At 41.2% G+C, this 24,912-nt stretch overlaps 1 protein-coding gene across 2 annotated transcripts in view; it reads right to left on the reverse strand.

Moving 5' to 3' along the window:
- CDK5RAP3 (CDK5 regulatory subunit associated protein 3) overlaps window positions 1–24,912 on the reverse strand; it is a 613,925-nt gene that overhangs the window by 544,518 nt on the left and 44,495 nt on the right. For both annotated transcript variants that reach the window (XM_044055301.1, XM_044055302.1), the window contains exon 3: window positions 7,501–7,632. In XM_044055301.1, the coding sequence (XP_043911236.1) occupies window positions 7,501–7,632 (132 nt within the window). The remainder of the gene's footprint in view (window positions 1–7,500; window positions 7,633–24,912) is intronic.

Consider the following 24,912-nt stretch of genomic DNA (forward strand, 5'->3'; position numbering starts at 1 on the left):
TTACAAGAGTGTATAACCTAACCCACACAACCACCCCTAAACACAGAGGGGAAGGAGGGAGGGTAAATTGGACTGCAGCAATGTGGATCCTCGAACATCTACATTTATGGTAGGTACAAAACTGTACTATGTTCTTCATTCCACATTGCTGCAGTCCTAACCATTGGGTAGAATCCCAAAGCAGAGGTAAGGGAGGCTGGCAAATCATAAGGAAGCAGGGGCTGTCAACATGCCTTGCAAAATAGCTGTGGCAAAACCAGCCCTAGATTTAGAGTAGAGAGGAAGGTGGTAATGCTTAGAGAACGTATGCACTGAACTCCAAGTAGCTGCCTCCAAAATATCCTTAGTTGCCACCCCCCTTAGAAATGCTGTTGAAGTGGCAGTAGCCCTAGTGGAATGAGGCCTAATCCCAGCTGGAATCTCCTTGCCATGATGGGAATAACAAAATGCAATGCAGAACCCAATCCACTTAGAAATAGTTTGTTTTGACACAGGCTTGCCCTGAGAACTCAAAGCAAAAGAAACAAACAACTGCTGAGACTGCCTAAAGTCCTTAGTCCTGCTCAAATAATAACGCAACTGCCTGTGCACATATAAAGTGTGCAAAATCTTTTCCCCCTTATTTTGGGGATCTGCATAGAAAGTAGGCAAATGAATAGTTTGGTTTAAAGCCACGCTAGAAACCACCTTAGGCATAAAAGAAGGATTAGTACGTAATGATACCCTATCCTTATGGAAAATCAAAAAAGGCTCTACCGCCATAAGGGCCTGCAATTCAGAAACCCTTCTTGCAGAAGTAATGGCCAACAAAAAAGCAGTTTTCCATGACAAGTATTTCAATTCAGCAGTAGCCGCAGGCTCAAAAGGTTGTAGAGTAAGTTTCTCCAACACAAAATTGAGATCCCAAGCAGGAGTAGGAGCTCTACGTGGGCGTCTTATATTCTTTGCCCCTCTAAGAAATTGCTTGAACAAAGGATGCGAAAACAATGGTGGGTCACAATCATAGTGAGCTGAAATTGCTGCAGCATGAATCTTAATGGAAGAGAAAGACAAACCTTTGTCCAATAACTCAGTCAGATATTGAAGAGCCACACTCAAATTAGGCTCAGAAATCTCCAAATTCTTTGCTGCACTCCAAAATAAAAATCTCTTCCATTTTTCTGCGTACACTTTCCTTGTACTAGGTCGTCTGGCTTCCATAATCACATTTAAAACTTGTTGAGGAAGTTGAGACCTGCTGTCTTTCAAAACAGAATATGCCAGGCTGTGAGATGAAGAGAGTGAAGCTTGACATTGAGCAGGTGACCGTCTCTCTGAGATAACAGGTGTGGAATTAAAGGTAAAGGCCATGGAGGCTTCCTTACCAGACTCCTCAGTAGTGGGTACCAGTGTTGCCGAGGCCAATCTGGAGCTATTAAAATCATCCTTGGCTTGTCTTGTCTGACCTTTAGGAGCACCTTTGGGAGAAGAGGCAGAGGTGGAAAGGCATACACATGAAGATTTTTCCAACTGAAAGAAAGAGCATCCACTTTCCAAGCTGTGTGATGAAACCTCTTTGTGCAAAACTTTGGCAGCTGGTGGTTTAGTGGAGAAGCGAACAGATCTATGTCTGGAGTTCCCCATGACACTGTCAATTTTTGAAATACATGAAGATCCAGTTTCCACTCGTGGGGATCCATGATTTGTCTGCTTAACACATCTGCTAAGGAGTTCTGTGCTCCGGCAGAAACCTTGCCTGAAGAGTTAGTTGCAAGCTGAGCGCAGTCTCCCATAAAATCATTGCTTGCCTGCACAATGGGTAAGAATGTGTTCCCCTTGTTTGTTGATGTACCACATGACAGTTGTGTTGTCTGTTAGAATCAACACCTGCCCTGGAAGAAGTAATTCCTTGAAAGCCATTAATGCAAACTGGACTGCTAACATCTCTTTCATGTTGATATGTAGATGCTGTAGTCTGGCAGGCCACTTGTCTTGTATCCACTTTCCATTTAGTTGAGCTCCCCAAGCAATGTCTGAGGCATCTGTCGTTAGAATCTGACTCGCCTCTGGCCGGGTCACAGAGAGTCCCTTGTTTAGGTGACATTCCTGAGCCCACCACAAAAATTCCTTTTGAATGCAAGGTATTATTTGAATGACAGTGTCCAAATCCTGGCAGTGCTGTGTCCATACATTTTTGAGATACCATTGCAGCTTCCTCATATGCAGTTTGGCATTGGGAAGCACCAGAATACAAGATGCCATGAACCCTAAGGCTTGAAGGACTGTCCTTGCAGTCAGCCCGGACTGAAGAGATAGTTGATGGAAGTAACTGGAAAGATTCTTTTGTTTGTCCGGGGTTAAAAGGCCATCTGGGCTGCTGTATTCAGTCTCACACCCAGAAAGCACATGTCTTGAGAGGGTACTAGACTGGACTTTATTTCGTTCACAGAATACCCTAGGCATCTTAGCACTGCTATGACATATTCCAAATGCTGTAGAAGGTCTTCCTTTTCTTGAGCCAGAATCAGGCAGTCGTCCAAGTAAGGATAGATTTGAATTCCTTTTAGCCTGAAGTAAGCTATCACTGGAGCCAGAACCTTTGTGAATACTCTGGGCGCAGTAGATAAGCCAAAGGGCAACGCAGAGAACTGATAATGAGAATTTCCAGCTCGAAAACGCAGATACTTTCTGCAACTTAGTCTTATAGGCACATGAAGGTAAGCTTCCTTGAGATCTAAAGTTACCATCCAGTGATCTTTGCCCAGCAGAGGTAAAAGCTGTTGTAACGTCAACATTTTGAACTTGGGAATGTCCAGATAAGTGTTGAGGATAGATAAATCCAAAATTGGCCTCCATGTGTCCCCCTTCTTTGGTACTAGGGACAGGCGAGAATAAAATCCTAGGCCCCTTTCTGGCACAGGGACTGGCTGAATGGCCCCTATTTGGAGTAACAGAGAAATTTGCTTGTGAGCCTCTTTCCTTTGTAGAGGAGGAACGTCTGGCATGCCTTTGAAAGGAGGCAAGGTATGGAAATAAAACCTGTAACCGTGGTGAATGATATCCAAAACCCATCTGTCTTGAGTAATTAAATCCCAATTTTCTTTGAAAAGAGACAGCCTTCCTCCCAAAGGTGCTGCCAGACGAGAATGTACTGGCAGCTGAAAAGGCAGGTCATTGGGTCTGTTTACGAAAGGACTGACCCCTGCCCTCACCAGAAGTCTGAGCAGGTGAACTCCCTGTTCTAGGCCTAAAAGAACCTTGAGCTCTGCCCCTACCACGTCTAGACCTACCCCTAGACTGGGAATCATAAGCAGGATATGTCCATCCCTTAGTAGGCCAATTTCTACTAAACTTCGGAGGCTGCACCTGCAAAAAATCTTTAACAGTTTGCATAGACTTAGCCTTGTCCTCCATTTTCTTTAAAACTGCTTCCACAGGCGAACCAAACAACACATCAGACTGTAAAGGAGCATCCAAAATCCTTGTCTTAACATGCTCAGCTAAATTCTAATCTCTCAACCAGGCGTGCCTACGAAGAACAGAACCAGTGGCAGCCACCCTCGAGGAGGCCTGCACAGCATCAAAACCACATTGCAATGAATGCTTACCCACCTGTTCAGACACATGAACTAAATCCTGCAACTCTTTACACTCAATACCTTCCGCCAGAGCATTTACCTTAGACTTCAATTGTGAAAGGAGATAATTTTGATATTTTAACATGTGAAACTGGCAATTCAACGCCCTCATGGCTAAAGTGGAAGAAGTATACACTTTCTTTCCCCATCTATCCAAAGCCCTTGCCTCTTTATCAGGAGGAACAGGATTTTTAACAACAGAAGCCTTAACACCTTTAGGCCCCTGAGAAACAGTTTCCGGGTCTGCCCTAGGACTCTTAAAAAGATACTTATGAGCTTCAGGCACCCTATAGTACCTATCTGGTTTAACTGGGGCAGGAGGCAAAGAATCAGGGTTTAGGGAAGCCTCTGCAAAAACATCTTCCACCACATTCAGAACAGGAGGTATAGCTAAAGGCCTATGCTGGGGTAAAAACAAGAATTCCCTAAGCCTCTTCCTGGAATCAGAGAAATCTTGACCTTCCCATTTAAAATGCTCCCTCATGGAATGCAGAGTCTCTGAAAATGAAAAATCCTCAGGAGGAGAAGCTGAAGGAGTAGAATCATCCACATCAGAATCAGAATAAGGAGGATACTCCTGCAAGTCTTCAGCCGAAGACTCAGAAGCCTCCGAACACTGCTCAAAACTCTCAAACTCAGGCTCCACCCTAGGCCTCTTATCAGGAGGGGGCATAGAACCTCTAATCATAGTAATCAAATCCTCTGCCATTTTAAGCATATGTTTCTTAGGCAAAGAACCTGAAGTGCTAGGAGAAACCCCCACTGAAGTTAAACCTGGCCTGCCTCTCAAAGAAGCCTTGGAAACAGAAGGGGAGGCTCTAACCACCTTAGGAAGAGAGGGAAGAACAGCTACCTGAGAAGCCCCTTCAGCCTGGCCTACCTCCTGAGAGGACACATCCTGTAACAGTAAAGTCTCTGCCTGAGACTCCAAAGAAACTCCTGGCAAAACCTCCGGCTCCACTGAGCCTTCTAAAGAACCGACGTCCTGGACTGCCGGTTCTTCTACTCTAGGCTTTGCTGCTTTGTCTTTGCGCTTTTTGGACGAAGCGGGCGTCGGAGCATCCGACGGCATTTTATAATTACAACGCTTCCCAAACACTAACCTGGCACAGTCTAACCTCCTCTTAATAGTGCGTTTGTTAAATCTAGCACAAGAGCGGCATCCAACAACGTCGTGCTCAGGCCCTAAACAAGGTATACACAAGGTATGGTAATCCCTATGAGGTATCTGTTTCCCACAAGAAATACAGTTATTCACTTTTTCTGACATCCGGTAAAATACTGAGGCAAGAAAAAACAAAATGTTCCCAACGGGTACTTAGCCAACTTTGATTCGGTCTGAAACTCCGACTTCAGAAAATTTCAGAACGCCAACCTGCACTCGCAAAACTGCTTCTGCATCGGACCATGCGGCAAAAAAGACTGAGGATATGACGTCGGTCATGCGCATTAGTACCCTGACGTCCTGACATCAGTCTAATGCGCCTTGACCGACGTCAGCCATATACTTTGGTATTCGGGCCGACTGGACAGTGGACTACCCCAATGGTTAGGACTGCAGCAATGTGGAATGAAGAACATCAGGGACTGGAGAAAGCTACCAGTAATAAACACAAAAAACAGTATTAGTTCAGACTGGTTTGGGAAAGAGTATATTTTTCCCTTTATTTAGTGAAGTTTTCATTCAGCCAACACAAATCTGCATGACATAATTCTTCCTTGGCTAGATATACATCACTGCTGAAATAACTGTCACTGTATCTACTGCTTACTACTATTTTGTAAGAGTAACAAATATAAAAACATTGCTGTGCACAGCTAAATAATCAGATATATTACAGGGATGTAATGCAGTACTGTCATATGCTTTTCTGCATAATCCTAGTATCATAATGAACCAGTACTCATTCCCTAAGGTGTGTGTGTGTGCAATGTAGTGCCGTACACACCAGGTGTTGTGCAATGTAGTGCCGTACACACCAGGTGTTGTGCAATGTAGTGCCGTACACACCAGGTGTTGTGCAATGTAGTGCTGTACACAACAGGTGTTGTGCAATGTAGTGCCGTACACAACAGGTGTTGCGCAGTGTAGTGCCATGCCATTCCAGTGATTTGTGGTAATCCTCGATCCTGTATCATACCTAAAAGGTATTCTACACTGCAATCCCATGCCATGAGGTGTGGTACTACTCAGTGCTGTGCCATTCCCACAAGGCATGGCAAACTGTACAGCCATGCCATACCCATGAGGTGTGGTACAGCTCAATGATGTGCCATTCCCACAAGGTATGGCAAACTGTACAGCCATGCCATACCCATGAGGTGTGGTACTGCTCAATGTCATGCCATACCGACTGGTCCCAGAATGTGTAATAATGCAGCCATGTAATCCATTTACAATAGCGCATTGGGTGGGTTACTTTGTGGAGGAAGGGTGCATCATCCTTGTCAAAAGTGGTGCAGTGCACAGCATCACTAAATTTGACATGTAAAATGAGTAAAGCTGCAGTTTCTGGTACCTCGCTTACTGCTAAATAAATTCCCCAACAACATCTGTAGACATGTACCTCTAAGTAATGTTAGCCTGCCCTGTCCTCCTCCATGGGTGTGTGAGATCAGCTAGCCACTGGTATGCATCACTAATGTGGAAGGCTAGCTCTCCACCAACCCTCCTAGATGAGTGACCTGGCAGTGACTATTCATTTATATATTTGCATTAGTTTACCAGGACAGTTTGACGGGATATAAAAAGTCTTTTCAATGGAGGACCAGGGGAGAAGCACTCCACAGCAATCACTGGTGTCTATCATGCTACTTTATAATATGCGGCCATAAACATAAGTAGTAAACATTAACAAATACATCGATCATGCAGACAAAAAGAAAACTGAGTTTGGAGACAATCTTGTATCATCATGCTATACTACGCACAGGCAGCGAAGTGTAACTCATTCGTTATAACAAAAGCAGACGGACACAATAAGACAATTTAGTAAAAACGTAGAGCCATCCTCCCCTGCGACGTCTTCATGCAGATAACTGAATACGGGACATCTTCATACGTCAGGGCTTCACCTCTCTATACCATAAGACTGAGCTTGGGTGCTCACTGCTGTGCCATTCCCACAAGGCATGGCAAACTGTACAGCCATGCCATACCCATTTGTGTTAGTATAAATGAAGCATTCATCTTTGTATGAAGACAACTAATGCAATACAATATGGGGGCTAACCCTGTGACACACTGACTTTCACAGACGAACTGCTGCTAAAAACAGCACTTCTGCAGGTAGCACTGCTGAAACACTGCTCCCTTATTAATATCATTTTACAGAAAATATATATTTCAGCAGAGTAAGTGAATTTTTCTATGCCATGATTTATCAAAAAGTTAGAAGACTAAACAGTTTAGGTTACCGAATTTAGTTTGTAGAGTCAAAGAGGAAGTGGACCTTGTTCTGATAATTCACAACCAAACGCAAAACTAAATAAGCTATTTCTATGAAATTAAACTTAATAGGTTTCAATGAAATGGCTACTGTTCTGTGCTGTGAAAAAAAAACACTAAATGAAAATACCAGCATGTAGTGTTATAACAACAAAAAATAAATAAATAATAAAATTAAATCAAATGCGCTTTTGTGGAGAAGGAGCAACATGCATTTGTACCATCATACTCTCATTTTTAGATATCCTAACTTCAAAAAGATACAATATCTAAGAGTAAAAGTAATCTGATCGCTAATAATTTTCCTTTTTATGTAATGTGACTTTTGCATGTCCATTTGCACTATTCAGCATTGCATACGTGAGGTTTGCCAAGTTATTCATTCTCCCTTGCGGTACCTTTCTAGAACATACTTAACAGTAAATGGGTACTCACATGTGCCTGAAAGAAGTTGCCCGATTTCCTCGTTCTCTGGCATGTCCTGCATGGCTGCCTTTATTTTCTCTCGTATCGTGAGCACAGAGTTCTGCCATTTCAGACTGCAATGGCGTCTGTCAACCAACCAATCTGAAAAGCAAATAATTCCAGTATCAGTGTCTATGTTATGCCTCCATTATTTGGCACACTCCGGACAATATAAATTCTGTAATCTCTAACAAAAGTTTAAATTCTGCAATCTCTAACAAAAGTTTACAAGGTAGAGGTTTGGAGGTACAAATGCAGCATCCTCTTAATCAAGGAACCTCCAGCTCTTTATATGTTGTATTTATAAGGAATCCTCTCTGTAATTAATTTACAGATTAAGCAAAACAGGTTACAATATTTAGTGATAACTGGAAATCTAATAAATGGCCCACTCCCACGGTGAGAAAATATTAAACATTTCTCTAATTAATAACATGACTGAATATAAGAAGCAATGGTAGATCACAGAACTTTTATGTTAAACACTTCCCTATTTCTCAGATAATGAGCACATGGCGTAAAAATGCAGGGATCTGTTTCCATTCATGATCCCAAGAACCATGTTCAGGAATGCAATGCAGAAGTGAACAATGGAAGGCGACCCTTCCTCTCATGTAACAATCAGTATGCATATCAACTTGAGGTTCTTGATCAAATGCAGAAAGATGGAGGCATCACAACGCTACCTTCAGGGAAGTGGGAAAAAACCCAACTTAGATCTAAGGATACCTCTCCAGGATTCCAAACCAGATTCATACTGTCTTCATCCTCGGCCAGGTCAGATAATTGGTCTCCTCAGAATATTATGCTCCCGAAGCAAAAATATTTCTGAAGATACCAGGTATGCTTTTATGACAAGGACTTTGAATTTTGGATAATAGATATACATAGCTCAACAAATGTATGAGTACGGAGTTTGAAATCCAAGTGCAAGCTTAGTTAAGGTGTGAGCTGGTTGATTACCTTGCTGATGGATGGACAGAGAAGTTCCATTCGCCTTTGGAAGGTAGACAATTCTGAACGGGGTGGTGATTATAAGAAGGTACAGTTGAGACTATGAACAACAGAAATGAAATGGACAACAAAGACAGATATAGAAAAGCATTTTGCTTCAGTCATGTAGAAAATCTCTGTAGTTAGAGGGGTGACCAACATGAGGGCACAGTGACATGTAAGAATACAGTTAAATTGTCAATGCAGATTACACACTGCACTTTAATGTCATGTGACTGACGCGGGCTCCCATGGAATCAGTACAGTAGTATATTACTGTGCTCTATTGATTATAAGAAGAAAACAATTCTTAAGATCAGGCATTAAAGTAACAGAGGAATCCACAGCAGTAACCCAGTAAATAGTTGTTTGAGAAGCGGATGGCACTCTATTACTGCTTAATACTGAATATGACAGTCACTAACACATTAAACAGACCAAAAAAAAAGGTTATTGCTGCTACAAGAATCTGTTCCTCATTATAGATAACCAACTTGAAACAGGATGAAGTGGCATGAAGGGGCAAACTGTGGGCCCCACCCAGTTCGGGTTTGTAAAAGGCAAATCATGTCTCCTACACCTGATAGACTTCTTTGAAGCAGTTACCAAAGTCACAGATGAGGGTAAGATTATTCACACAGCCTATCTAGTTCTCGCCAAGGCTTTTGACACCATCCCCCACTCTGGAATTATAGATAAGCTCACTAAACTAGGTATAAATCTCTATGTCACAAGATGGGTTGCCAACTGGTTCATGGACAAAACCCACACTGTGAAAGTAGCAGACTCCAAATCTGACTTCAGACCAGTGACAACTGGAGTACCACAGGGTTCAGTCCTGGGTCCTCTCCTGTTTGGTATCTACTTCTCTGAAGTACAGGCTAACACAGAAGGTCTCTGGCTAATGAAGTTCACAGATGACTGCAAACTAGGTGCCATAATCGAAACTCCTAACTATGTGGGCATCCTACAAAAGGGCCTCACTGAGACAGATGCCTGGTGTCAAAGCCATGGCCTCAAAGTGCATTGTCATCCCCTTTAGTAAAAACTCTGTACCCATGAACTGCCACACAGTTGGTAGTCTACTTAACACCAAAAGTGTGATAAGAGACCTTGGGACACAGGTGGACAGTAGTCTCTTCTTTCATAATCATATTGCCACAGTAGTCAGGAAATCCTTCTACATGGCACACCTCATCACAAAAGGTTTTTCATCCAGGAAAAAAAAGGTCATTGTTCCCCTCTACTCATCACTCATTAGATCCATTATAGAGTACAATGCCCCTTTTGGTATGTACTTCACAAGACATCTATAATAACTGGAAAGGCCGCAGAAATACCTCACAAAGAGGATTACTGGCCTCAAACAGATGCCCTATGCAGACCGTCTCAAAAAACTCCAGCTTTATTCCATTGCATATCGAATACTCAGAGGCGATCTCTGCCTAACATACAAAGCTATGTCAAACCCAGAGCTGTTAGACATGCTACACTTAAAGAAATCCCAATCCCTCAAAGGTACATGCTCTAGGGACCTAAACCTTGTCACCACAACAAACGGAACATGCTGCAGGGATAGATTCCTGTCCCAGAGACTTCCCATACTCTGGAACAAATTACCTATCTATATCAAACAAAGCTCCTCATTAGCACTCTTCAAGAAAAATCTTGATGATTGGATGGGAAATAGGAAATTCATCTCGTGGATCACTTCTGTGGCTCTGCTCAACAGGGGCACAGGTAAATAATTTTCTTCGGTGGCAAAAGCCAGGGTACCTTTTTGGCTGGGATTATATAGGCCCTAGGGTCAATAGCCTAGTACCTACCTATGAACCTATGAAAACTTCAAATGGAGTCTAAGGCTGGATTAAGGATTCGGCTTCAATATCCAAACACACTGGTGCCATTACAGAAGCCAAATGAAATTAGAGGCCGTGATGCTACAACATTACAGTGATAACTCACAAAAGTGCTACAAAAATAATTCCAAAGGATGGTCTTTCTCCGAGTGCCAAGTGTAAATATTTATTACAGCAAAGTCACTTTTGTAATTGCAAACATTTACATTTCAGTTTTTAGGCAGTTTCAGGGAAAAATGCACTAGAACGTGATGTCACTTCAGAAACTAGTGTACTTCAAAACAGTGTAAGAAACTTCTCTATGCGGAAGATGTTCAATCCATAAATCTCTAGTTAATCACTGTATGTTAATCAGATCAGACAACAGTAGTAGAAGTAGCCAACAAACTCGTCTTAAGTCAAAAAAGTAATAAAAAATAAATCATTTGAAATATTACTGCGGTGGTGGTGCTGCGGTAGCGTTGTCGCCTCACAGTAAGACGTTGCCCTGTTCGATTCTCAGCTAAAGCGTCTTCTGTGTGGAGACATGCGTGAATGGGTGTACCTTCGTTGAAAGTTGTACGTCAGGGCTGGCAACTCGGTACATAAAAATCTGCTGCCAATCATTAGCGGACCGGAGTTTCTCTGTGGCGACCCCTAACCGGGAAAAGCCGAAAGATACAGCATATAATTTGAAATATTGTATAGAATTACTAAGTATTCTAAAGTAATCCAAGCAGGGCAGACAGTCTGCTTCCAGTCGTACATCCTTTATTAAGTACACAGACAAGCGATCCAAGTAAAACAAAAATAACAGAGTAATAGTTTCCTCACAAGCTTTCTAAATATTCTTTTTTTTATCAGGCAAGGGATTGTTTTATTGTGCTGGAAAACAAAGTGTTATTAGTACACGTGTTAAATTCACATCCCTTCCCCCATCAGTGTGACATTCGAGCTGGTCCGGCCCTACTTTGTAGCTGTCATAATAATATAACCCTTATGTACTTTAAATAAAATGTATCATAATGTGGCTTCCATATGACTATAGAATCCTGCACTGGGATCAAGCCAGAACAACGTGCACAATAAATTAAATTTTTCATCTGCAGCTGAGCAAATTCAAGGAATCTGTTTTTAACATTGCTAATATATAAATTTTTTAAAAAAATTAGGTAAGGTATACCGCAGTCTCATCTCCCTGTAGTAATACGTTTCTACTTATCTCATTTGGCCAGGGGAGGTACATGACTTTGCCAGACACTGTAGATGGATTATGCCCTCTCTTTCCTACAGGCTCTGTTTTCTGGTTAATTCAGTTTTTTGTCTTGTGCAGAGATGTGATCTGGAGAATTTGCACTTCTCTACAGCATGTGCAACGCTGGATCTACACGGGTTTTGTGAAAATGTTCTCCCCCACAGTTTTATTCCATGTTCTACATCTTCTGCATACAACATATTGATAAATGTACAAGGAAAAATGAGAAAAAAATAACAGGAAAAGAAGTATGTCCAAAGGTGGCATTAGGTAACAGACCCTATATAGGCATTAAATCTTATACAAATGAAATCAGTTAAATCACTCAAACGGGTCATGCACTATAAGAACAAACTATAAAAATCAAATCAGGCTTACTAAGGAAAGGGTAACAGTTAGTTGTTTGTCTGATGTCAGGGTTGATCATGCACACACTAGAGTCCTCAAACAGCAAGTACCACTATGCCATGTGCTTTAGTACACGTGTGCAGGTGTGAACGACTTCTGACATACCTCCCTAGATGGTATGGAGGGAGACATGATGCTGCCTATGTGGGGTCGTTCACAAAATCCCTTTACAATCACGTATGTGGCTGCATAGAGGCAGTGGTGCCTTCCTGAAACTCAATGGTGGAATCTCGGCAGTAATACATTGTACAACAGAATGAAGAAAATCATGTCCAGAAATAGGAAGTGCAACGCCCAACACGGTAAGACATTCCGCATCAAACTAAATAAGCAAATCAGTGGACTACTTAATTTTACCAAGGCTAAGTTTCAAGTTAATGAAGCCTCCAAGGCTAAGGACAATCATAAGATATTCTTCAGCTATGTCTAGAACCTCAAAGGCAACACACAACAATGTGCCAAACTAATTGTAAATGGAGCTACTTATAAAGAGCTAATGAATTCAGCTCTAGTTTTAAACCACTCAAGAAATACACCCAACTATCACTAGGGAGCAAATCCTCAAAGCATTCTCCAAGGCCAAAAACAATGTATTGATGGGACCTGATAATATCTCAGAATGGCTCCTTAATAGCATGAAGCATGAGCTCTTGGGCCCACTAGAATCACTTATTTAACCATAGCCTCCAAATAGGACTACAAAGATCTTCCCTTTGCACAAAGGTGGGCCATCCATGGTCCTGGGAAACTATCAACCCGTAAGCCTGACTACTCTCATTTCTAAAGCCACTGAAAGAATAATTATGGATTAATACATGATGATATAGGAAACCTTCAGACACAGGATCCAACTCAGTCTGGTTTTGTCAACTGCAGGTTATACCTATTCAACTTGGATGATTCTTCAAAAGGTTACCAAAGCAAAAAACAAGGATGAAATGGTACACACTGCCTACTGCAACCTGAGCAAGGTGTCCGACACAATACCCAACACAACCATTGTAGAAAAAGTCACCAATTTAGGTAAAACTGCCCAGTCACCTGCTGGATAGCTAGCTGGCTCAAACACAGAACCCACAAAGTCAGGGTAGGGGAATCTACCTCCACAAAGAGGCTAGTCAATAGTGGAACCCCTCAGGGCTCAGTGCTGGGTCCATGCCTTTTAGGCATCTACTGCTCTGAAGTCAAGGCTAGCAACAAAGGTCTCTAGCCAACCAAGTTTGCAGATGATTGCAAACTGGTTGCAGTCATTAAATCTTCACATGACAACAACACCCTCCAAGAAGGCCTGACACTAACTAATAATTGGTGCCAGAGTCTAGGTCTAAAACTCAATGCTAAGAAGTGCATTATTGTTTCTTTCTGAAAAATATCTAGCCATGCAAATGATCACATTTATAACATGCCACTGAGAGTAGACCCAGTAATAAGGGATTTGGGAATACGTGTGTACTACAGTGACCTGGTCTTTGACCATCATGTATCTATTGTAGGAAGGAAGTCTTTCTATGTTGCACAACTTACAAACAAAATATGGCACCTAGGTCCAAGGATGTCATTTTTCCATTGTACTCGTCCCTTATTAGTCCAATAATAGAACAGAATGCCCACTTTGGTACGTACTTGATAAGGAATAAGGAGCGTCCACAGCGTTTCAGCACAAAATGAATGCATGGTGCAAGCAACATGTCCTTTGTGGACTGCCTCAAAGCCTTATCCTTATACCAAGTCTCTAACATGTTGCCGAGAGGTGATATGTGTTCGAGCAACAAAGCATTCTCTATTCCAACCTTAATGGGCCTGCTGCACATCCACAAAGCAAACAGCACCAGAAACACCAGATCCAGGGAACTAAACCTCATCTGCAACATATATGAGACATGCTGGAGAGACAGGTATGTGTCTCAAAGACTGACCCTTCTATGGAAAAAGCTTCCCATGCACATGAAGCAGAGTTCTTACTTGCACTTGATTCAAACGCAACTTGGATAAGTGGATCGGAAATCATAACTTTACTCCTGGTCTGGCACCTATGTCTATCAGACAGTGGCACTTTGTAAATACTCAGTCAAACTTGCTGAGTTGTATATACCCCCACAAAAACTTATGAGACCAAAACCTGGCAAATATTTTTGGGAAAAATGGCTAAACTTTAAAAGGCTCACTAGGGTTGCTAGTCTGCTAATCCCGTACGATCCTATCAGTTCTCAGACTGAGTCCTAGGGAGGTATAAGTTTTGCACTGACCAGCATCCTGCCTTTCCCAAGAATGATGCCCCAGTATTAGCAAAAATAACTGACTTTAATAATTAGCTTTTGGTGTAATTTGAAAGGGGCACAATATTTATCAGCCTAAGAGGATATGAGTGGCAAGCCAAGCTGCTTTGCCAGAGATGGTCTGCACCTTTTCCCACTAGGCTTTTGAATGTAGGCTAAAACATAGTCCAACCCCACAGTGCCTTTTTTGGCAATGCAAACCAGATAAACCTAATATAATGAAACAAGCGAAGTAAGACAAAGGTGCTACTAATCAAAGCTTGGAGCATAAACAAGGAATTCCACTCCCTGCAAGCTGCAGACGTCTGTGTAGTGGCCAAGACACAGTTTAAAATCAGTGGAGAGTACTCCAGCTGTGCAGGGCTATAAATGCCTTCCACACATTTAGGAGTAACTACTATGCAGGAAAGAAAAAAAAGAGGAGGTGTCTCAATCTTCATCAAGAAGATACTTGCATCAGCATACATAATGAAATATGCAAATACATTTTTGACAAACAGACACATATCCAAGTACAGTTTTAATAAGCACGTTATGAGACAATCAGAAGAAGGTTTCATGAGTATGAACAAATTCATAAACTGAAAGCCATATGGCAGAGTGCAGGAGTTGAGACTGGAAAGGTGAGAGCTATGAAGATTTAGATTGTGGTTTTAGTCAGGCGGTGGGGGCACTTAGTTTTAAGACTAATGCTCCTAGATCTGCATCCTGTACCTACATTGCAAGTAGTAAAGAGTGAAGCGTTTGAGGAAGGTTAGTTTGGATTCCATATGCCTGAGTTTTACAGGTAAGCTGCTCCATCATAGTGATACTACAGGCAGGGGGGGTACAGGCTCTTTAGAAGACTCTAATTTTTATTTACCATTTACAACCTTATAGAGCTGCAGCACAAAGGTGATTCGTCTAGTACCACAGCAGCGGCAGCTTTACAACCTTATAGAGCTGCAGCACAAAGGTGATTCATCTAGTACCACAGCAGCGACAGCCTTACAGAGCTGCAGCACAAAGGTGATTCATCTAGTATCACAGCAGCGGCAGCTTTACAGCCTTATAGAGCTGCAGCACAAAGGTGATTCATCTAGTACTACAGCAGCGGCAGCTTTACAACCTTATAGAGCTGCAGCACAAATGTGATTTATCTAGTACCACAGCAGCAGCAGCTTTACAACCTTATAGAGCTGCAGCACAAAGATGATTCATCTAGTACCACAGCAGCGGCAGCTTTATAGCCTTATAGAGCTGCAGCACAAAGATGATTCATCTAGTACCACAGCAGCGGCAGCTACTTCAGGTGCTGCTGTCCTTCAGCATCAATCCGGTCCTTGGCACAATCCTCACTCAACCTGGCTGCTTTAGGTCACTTTATTTAAGGTTGGGGACTGGTCAAAAGATGCTTTCCAAGTTTAGCCAGGGAGTACTGTCTGGTTAAGTGACCTTATAGTCATACAAGAGGCAAATGGAGACTGTGGGAATAAAACCCAGGACTGCATCAGGATACAAATAGAGCAGACATAGTCTTAAAACTCTGTGCCAAACTGCACAAGTGAAGAAATTTAAGACCTATACAGAGAATATTATTTTATAATTCATAGGATCATGTGTGGAATAAGCTATTGGTTACTATGTTAACTGGCAATACACAGTGGATGAGTAGGTTGCACTGATTTGGTGGTTTAAGAGTTAATGTTAGAACTACTTAAGTAAAGTGGTTTGTAAACTAAAACATGAAAAAAAATTAAGTAAAAAAGTACTTTAGGTAGGTAGTCCAAAACAGCCCTGTCGGACTGCCTTTTCTCTTGTTAACAAAGACAATAATAATAAATGATACTAGGTCAGTGGTAGCACTGTGGAATATCGATAAATGACACTAGGTCAGTGGTAGCACCATGTAATATCGATAAATGCCACTAGGCCAGTGGTAGCACCATGGAATATTGATAAATGACACTAGGTCTGTGCTAGCACCATGGAATATTGACAAATATCACTAGGTCTGTGGCAGCACTGTGGAAAATTGATAAATTACACTAGGTCTGTGGTATGTGGTAGTACCATGGAATATTGATAAATATACTAGGTCTGTGGTAGTACCATGGAATATTGATAAATGACACTAGGTCTATGGTAGCATCGTGGAATATTGATAAATGACACTAGGTCTATAGCAGAACTGTGGAATACTGATAAATGACTGTAGGTCTGTGGTAACACAGTGGATTATTAATAAATGACACTAGGTGATAGATATTATAAATATTCTTTCCCCAAAACAATAAAGCAATTGAATGTATACTTCAATGCAAAGGATGTATGCTTCTTATTAAAAGAAGGTTTTGACTGGTAAAGCAAGGGTTAACTTGATACAAGACTTTGAAATAAATGCTTCTCTTTAACAGCAGAAACTGCAAGGCTGACCCACAAAAGATAACTTGCTTAAGCAAGCATGAAAGCAGTTAAGAATAGGCAAGTAATAATGGCTATGTGTCTTGACAACTGCGAAAATAATTTCTAAAACATGCTTAGTTAGCTTTAGTGTAAATATGTTTGTCTAGTTAGCTTGTTTTGGTGGGCTAGACATAACAGTAAATGGCATCCTGTTATAATATTTGGAACATACAAAGAAGGAAGTTGAGCAACAGGGACTTTTTGTAAAGTCTTCAGAAACAGCAAGGAAGAAAATAACCAAAGGACATGGAACAGAAATCAATCCTGCAAACTGCAAGGACATTTGAAAACATCATCTGTTGACAGCTTAATCAAGGGTGCATTGAGACAGTTCATGAGAAGCAAAAGACTGTGTGTGTTATAATAAAACTGAAATGATCTCAGACAGTGTAACTGTTTGGACGGATTAAACTATACTATCTAAATTAAACTAAACTATCCTCAATGGGGTGGGAGGATGACATAATGGTTAAGGTGTTTACCTTAAAGACACAAGTTGCAGGATTTGATTCTCACATGGGGTAACTCACTAGGCTTCAAATGGCCCAAAAGGGCAGTTAGCCTAGTACTAACCTATGAACCTACACCGGAAACAGCAGTATGGTGCGAGTCTGGTGATTCTGATATTTCACAACAATTTAACCCTAGGTCTGTGGTAGTACTGCAACACGCTGCTGTTGACCTTCACAAGTACCACCTAACAGCCCATCACATGCTGCATCTCTTAACTGGCAACATAACACTCTAATATACAGGTTTTTCCAATGTGCAAATGAGTGTTTAGCCTCCACGATGTTCACAGGTTCATATGTGCTTACTAGGCTAATGACCACAAGGGCTTTGTTAAGCCTAGCCATGCATCCCGAATCTCTGACAAGTTCTGGTACCTTTGATAAGTATAAGTAGGGGCTTGGGAGGTGAAACATTTACAAGTAGGGGCCTGGGAGATGAACCATGTACAGGCTGCCTGTGTCCATTAGAGAATAGGTGACAAACCATTGAAGAAATTCCTGTTCCCTATCATCTTGTCCAACTTACACTTGAATTGGGTTAGGGAGGAACTCTGCTTCAGATGGATTGGGAGCCTGTTCCAGAGAAGGGGAGTCTCTAGGATACATACTTGTGTCTCCAGCAAGTCCCGTTGATATAAAAGGCGAGATTTAAGTCTTTAGAACAGGTAATTCTGGTGCTGTTTGTTTTGCAGACATGCAGGATCTCCATCAGAGTGGGGTCTGACAACGCCTTGTATGCCAGGCTCGGATCTCCCCTCAACAGTCTGTAGGAGACATAATACAGGGATAGAGCCTTCAGGTGCTCTGCATAATGCATGTTACTTATGCCCTGTAGTCTTTTAGTGAGGAACCTCTGTGAACATTTCAACTGTAGAAATGCCTGGTTAGGTACATTCCAAAGGGGGCATTGTACTAAATTATAGATCTGATAAATGGCAAATACAGTGGAATGATAACTTACTTTGACCTAGATGCCATACCTTTGTTTATAAATTGCAGAACATAGAATTATTTCCATAATACTTTAGAGATGTGATGATCAAAGGTTAAATTTCTGTCTGTGTGTGTCCTCAAGTCCCTGACTAATGGGTTAGTTCTAAGGGGTGTATTGTCAATATGATAGTTACCAGGGGTGGATGACTTCCCAAAGGATACTATTATGCATTTCTTGGCATTTACTTTTAGTCCATGGCTCTGGCACTAGTATTTTGTCTGTGTCACCCTTCTTGGAGAACATTTGCGTCAGTGAGCGATTCAATGACAGCTCCAAATTTGCAATCATCTGCAAATTTAGTCAGCCAGAGGCCACTGATGTTGGGCTTGACTTCAGAGAAGTAAATGTCAAAAAGGAGAGGTCCCCGGCCCGATCCCTAAGAGACTCTGCTTCTGACAGGCCTCTTGGTAGAGGTGGACTTCCCAATTCTAAATTCCTGGGTCTTCTCTGTGAACCAGCTGGCAATCCATCGGGTTACATAAGGGGTTGTACCTAACCTCTTAAGTTTGTCAACAACATTCCAGTGGGGGATTGTGCCAAATGCCTTGGCCAGGTCAAGGTAGACAGTGTGAACCATTCTGCCCTCATCCATTGCTTTGGTGGCCTTCTCAAAGAAGTCCACCAGGTTGATTAGGCATGACCTGCCTTTGATAAAGCCAAACTGGGTTTGGTCCAGTGTCTGGAGGTTCCCTATGTCATTATTGATCATTTCCATGATAACTCTTTCCATGGCTTTGCATAAGAGAGTAGTGAGAATTATGGGTCTGCAGTTTCCAAAGGCTGTAGATGACCCAGCTTTGTGCAGAGGAATGACTGTTGCTGTTCTCTATTCATGAGGCATGAAGCCTGTTTGGATGCTACAGTTAAACAGCAATTCCAGAGGGCCTTGTAATGACAGGAAGTACTGCCAGCCATGCTGGGAGAAATAGGGCAGTGGATGTATGACTTGTGTCAGCTCAGCTAGCTGGAATTTTTAAAATAATTATATGTTATTTGTATATCAAACTGATTTGTAAAGATGCTTGTGCTGAAGATGCATTTGTTAGGTTTGCTTGTGTTAACATGCAACAACAGTGCACCCTATTGGAATGAAAAGAAATGTGCATGTATTACTGTAAAGGAATTAAATGTATATTTTAGAATAGAAAATACTGGGACAGCAGAGGTTAACCAGCTAGCTTACTTGAAGAAAAATAAGGGAAATGTAAATGAGCTATTAAAGCATTAAAATGGCATCCCACAGTGCTGAATAAGACCAGAGACAGTTAGTCTGGAAGAAACGTTTGTTCATTAGCTCAGTAAAAAGTGGTGCAGCTGGTTTCACAGTGCCAGTGGGGAGCCTTATTGGGGAGCTGGGTTGAGGCAAGTAGAGACACCAAGACCGTGGGCTGAATGTGTGCTCTGTGTGCTCTTAAGGGAAATTGTGCTTGTCTGCATCTGGAAATACTGAGTGTATCTATTTGTATTCCAAGTGCATGTCACTCTCCAGTTTAATTGGCGAGGATTCAAGCTCCTTGATTACTGGCCCAGTGTGGGGATGTCACAGGCCTGATAGATCATGTTCTATGTTATTTAAATTGCATCCTGGGATACTGCCTGGGCCCACTGATGCAGTGCTCTTAGCCTTAAGAGAGAGCATTAAGGAACCGTTCCCTAGTGATAGCAGGGGGGTTATATTTGACAGTATTTCCTTAGAAAAGGTTGAGGGGGGGAGATGGGTAAATTTGGAGCTGAATTTGTTATCCAGTAGATTTACTATATCTTCTGGCTCAGTATAGGTGGGTCCATGTACAATGAACTCTGCAGACAATTATTATGTATTGCCTTTGAGGTTGTGTACACAGCTAAAGAATGCTTTGTGGTTGTCCTTGGCCTGGGAGGCCAAATTAACCTCAAATTTGGCTTACCACAAATTTGGTTTTGGTACACTTTATTTGTCCTATCAGTTTTTTTGTTTAGTATGATGAGAGTGCTTTTATCCTTCTGGGTGCTGCACCTCCTAATTTTTGCCATGATTTTCTTCCTTCTTTTATACAATCTCCTGATGATGTGATTCCACCAGGGTGGCTTCTTTTTGAGTTAGTTTTGTACGTCTTCCTGGTGGGTACAGCTGCCTTTATGCGGCTATTAACATGCATGTATAGAGTTTCTGTGAACAGTTTTGAATAGGCAGCAGTGTTCTCAGGGTTTATGAGGGCTTGAAAGTTTGACAGATTATCAATTAATAGTAGGAAGTTAGCCTTAGAGTAGTTTCTGAATATTCCAGGGTTAGCTGGGGTTCCAGGTTTTATTTTTACTTCAAAGAAGAACATTTTTACCACGGAAAACATCACATTAGGGGGTGTGCAGCACTCTCCTACATTAGTGAGGACCAGATCCAGTATGGTTGCACCCCTGTTGGTGTACTGATAATCTGCTGCAGGGAATTTGTGTTTATAAAAATCCAGGAATCTCAGTACCTTTACATTTGGTGTCATACACGATTCCTAGTTAATAGTGGGGTAACTGAATTCATCTATGAATATGGTATTGGGCTGGATGATGAGGTGTTTCCAATAAGTTTAAATACATGGCATTGGCTTCCTATGTTATAGAGGGGGACCTACAAGTTGTACGGAAGTGCTACTGGATTTTTCCTATGGTCATTTGAAGTTGTAGAAACTCAAGTACACTGTCCTGTTTGACCAGCCTTCAGGTATACTTTTTTATGTAAATCGAGACACCTCCACCTTTAGTACCTGGTCTAAATGTCTGGAAGTCATTATAACCTTGCACTGTTGGGTGTGCTCTCTGCAGCTTTAAACCATGTCTCAATGACCATGCAGACATCAGCATTCTCTAACTTAATATACAAAAGCCTAGAGGGAGAGGTACAAGCCATCCCTGGCAAAGCAGAGTAGTTTGCTGACCATCTCCTTCCATGCTGACAAATACTGCACACCGTTAGAATGACAGCAGAAACTAAGCCAATTTTTAAAGGAAGTGATCTTTTGTTCATACTGTGACATCATCCTTAAAAAAGGAAAAATGCTGCTCAATGCTAGGGTCATACCAGCCTGGGACACATATTCCAAGAGCTCCCTGCTGTCTCACTTCATGTAGTCTAGAGAGGCGTGTCTCAGGTCATTTACACCCACATGGATTATGGCTGAGTCACACTGGTACTTTGGTCCAATGAACTGTGTGTGTGTGTGTGTGTGTAATGTGGCAGATCCTGGCCCTTGATAAGCAACTGACCATGACTTTCTCCTTACTCAGCCAGGTGAGAGGAACATTAGTGTGTCTCACAATGGAGTCTGCAATTACTAGAATATTGGATTCTGTGGTGGCTTGCCTTATGGGCTTAGAACTAAAGGCCCCATGATATGTGGCTGTATGCGTTGATGTGGGTGTTGTTTTGAAAGAGTTCATTTGGGGTTGCTGAGGATGTTTGTTACGTGTACTTAATCTAGGATGTCTCTGAGGTTTAGAAAGGTTACATTTAAGTGAATTAGCATACCTGCTTTATTTGTCTGCTTTGACTTGTGTGTGACTATGTGTGATCGGAGCAGCATGTGTACTACTGACAACCTTACTGTCATTAGCCGTGCTTTTATGCGAGAGCTTTGCCTCCAGTGACATTACGTAAATACATCAATCACATACTATATCAGTTTGTTTGAGAATTAATTGGTTGTCAGTAAATATGAGACAATTTCTCTACTGCCTCAGGATGCCCATATCCACCAAGCTGGTAATGGAGACGTGTTTATTCAGGCTGCATTCTAGAAGAACATATCACATGATATGCATCTCCTTGTAGCTCAACAGTCTGCATATTCCTTTATTCTAGCTATAAAATAAATCTATTTATATGTGTGTTAGCACTCAGTTATTCTTGACCTCAGTTTTATGCAAAGGATGTTACAAGCTTTTTTAATATGATATAAGAGCATTTCTATAGTGTTCAAAAGCCACTTTTATAAGTGCAACTTATTCAGTCTCTGGTACCTTAATCATCTATCTGTATAAATAATTTCAACTGTCATCGAAATCTAGAATATTTTACGTGACTATTCACTCTACACATATGGTGTTTCTTTCAAGCTCACGCTGCATTGCGGCATGACTTCAGCCTTTCATGCAGTTCTTACTATTAGGTTCACACAGCCTCTATCTTCCATTAACAGCAGTGGTGCCCAGCACTGCCTTTTGTCATCATTTTCGGATACTAAGTATAGCTAGAACGTAACACACATTAACACAATTTTGCATACAGAAAAATTATTTCACTGTCCAATTTTGCATTCTGTATTAATGCCTTTTTACCTCCTGTATCCTCTGTCTTCATGCATTCTATTATTTTATTTTTTATTTCTATATGTGCACTAACATTGCAATAAATGAAACATGTACAATAATATCAACAAATAAGAGAACAAGTGCTTGTGGAGCTTTTCTTTCCAGGCCTTTACAGTAAATTGGGCCTCAATCCTTCTGGACATTTGGGTTATCAAAATGGACTGTGGAAGATTAGCGCAGCTGAAACACCAGCCATAATATGAACAACACAGTTTAATGTATACAACTGCACATAAGATAGGTCCTTCTAAACAAAACAAAGTCCTGTGATTTAATCAAGTGCACATCAAATACTTTTTTGTCAATCTCATAGCGTTGTAAACAGTCTCTATTGGCACCTCTCTATGGATTCCTCAAGCAGGAATGGATTCCATCTTCTTCTCCAAGGCTTTTTGTTACTACGGTTTGTTTTGCTCTCCCAGACTTGCTGCTACTGTCTCCCAATCCTTTTTCACAAAGTCAAATGTTCTCTGCTTGGATTTCCACATCTCTATTTTTTGTATGACTTCTACATGATCGTTAAAGAAACCTGCTCTTAACTAATGCAGCCAGGTAACTATCTGGTCATGAAGGAAGAGGTCCAACTTGGCAAAACACCTGGTGCAATTAAAGAAACATGACTATCTTATTTTATTTTTTCATTTTACTTGAATTTGTTAACTACAGTACAGTTTGATGCTAAATGACCAATTTCAATCTCAGCCTGAGATACATTCCAAAACAACAAAAAAATAAATGTAACGGTACAGATTTGTGCAATGCAAAAAGGGTACAGATAACAATAGAGAAGACACTGCAGTACACAGTAACATAGATAGAATGATATGATGCACTTATTAGAAAAAAATGATAACATGTGTAAGGACAATACACAACAAAACCACAGAAGGTACCGATCAAGTGACTAGGTAAGCAATTTAAGAGCAAATTAGAAGAAGACTACAGATTATGGGAGTAAGAGAGGAATTATATGACATTGGCCAAGACGTGGCATTGCTATTTGGCTGCTTGTTTGAGGTGTGTTTTAAGCTGACTTTGGAATAGTAGGTAGGAAGATACTTGCTTGAGATGGGAGGGTAAGGATTCCAAATGTTTAGGACCAAGAAATGAGAAGCTGACCTGAGCATTGTGATATCTGATACAGAGAGATGTTGTAATTGATTTTATAAGTAGGTGGGGGTTGTTATTAATCTGGATGCCAACTGTGGAATTATTTGATTGTATGCAGTTGGGAGCCTAGCAGATGGTTTCTTCTATGTGTGACAAATACACTACTGTTACTATATACATTATTATTTACACATACAGACATTGTTTACAGAACTATTTACACATACTTGGGTTACTTGCGCTCTTTCATTTGGTGGAAGTCACCACAGTATGCTACAATTTACTCCACAACTTGAAACCTTCAGGTCCACACAGACTCCAAAGTTCTAAGTGCCCAACACAGGCCCTCTGCTTTGGGGGCAAGTCAACAGGTCCTATGCAGTACTTCACCCTTGCACGTCTTCAGTCCACTTAATGCAGCTAAGATTCTTGCCCTCTCCAATCATTCTACTATTCTCCCCAGCCTATGCACTGGTCCACTGCCATCTTCTGCAATGGCTATTCTGCTTCCCAAAATCACCAAAGCTTCCATTCATTCTCTCTGGCCCTAAGGCCAACACTATGATATTACTACACTTACTCTGTGACTCTGCCCACTTTAAGCTATTTCCCTACTGCTTCCTATATAATATTTGTTTAGGGTTCTGGAATTCGGTAGGGTTGTAAGATTTTTTTTTTTGTCAGGAATAGTGTTAATCTGCCATGAAATTCTGAAATCACATCTTCGCTCCATAACAGAAACTCTCATAGCCCTTCTTTCTATGAATTAGGGAGTATAACTTTGCTTGAAATCCAAACATAGCCAAAGAGCTTCCTATGCATACATACACTAAATGGTGAAAACAGAAAAGTAATCTCTGTTGCCAAGCTAACTACATCTTTGGCCAGCTAAGACCTGAATGCAATCAACTGAACGTATAAGGGAAGTTAAGTAAATCTTTATCTGCACTTTTTTTCAAATAATACACAATTTAAATTAATTTGTTTGTGTTGCATTGAGCAATATCTAGCTGGAAGTTGTGACTCTGTTTTTTCAGTAGGTCCCTACCCACCCTCCCTATTTTTGTTTTGGTGTTAATCTTGTTGGCTTTGAAACTGCCCGCCACTCTTGTAAATTTGCACTTGGATACTCCTCCTGGGCCCATCTCATTTGCTCACTCAAAAAAAAAATAAATAAATAAATGAATTATTCGTCTTTTATCTGCTTTTA

The sequence above is a fragment of the Protopterus annectens genome, chromosome 13.part0, assembly GCF_019279795.1.
Source record: "Protopterus annectens isolate FY-2018-M chromosome 13.part0, PAN1.0, whole genome shotgun sequence".
NCBI lineage: Eukaryota > Metazoa > Chordata > Ceratodontiformes > Protopteridae > Protopterus > Protopterus annectens.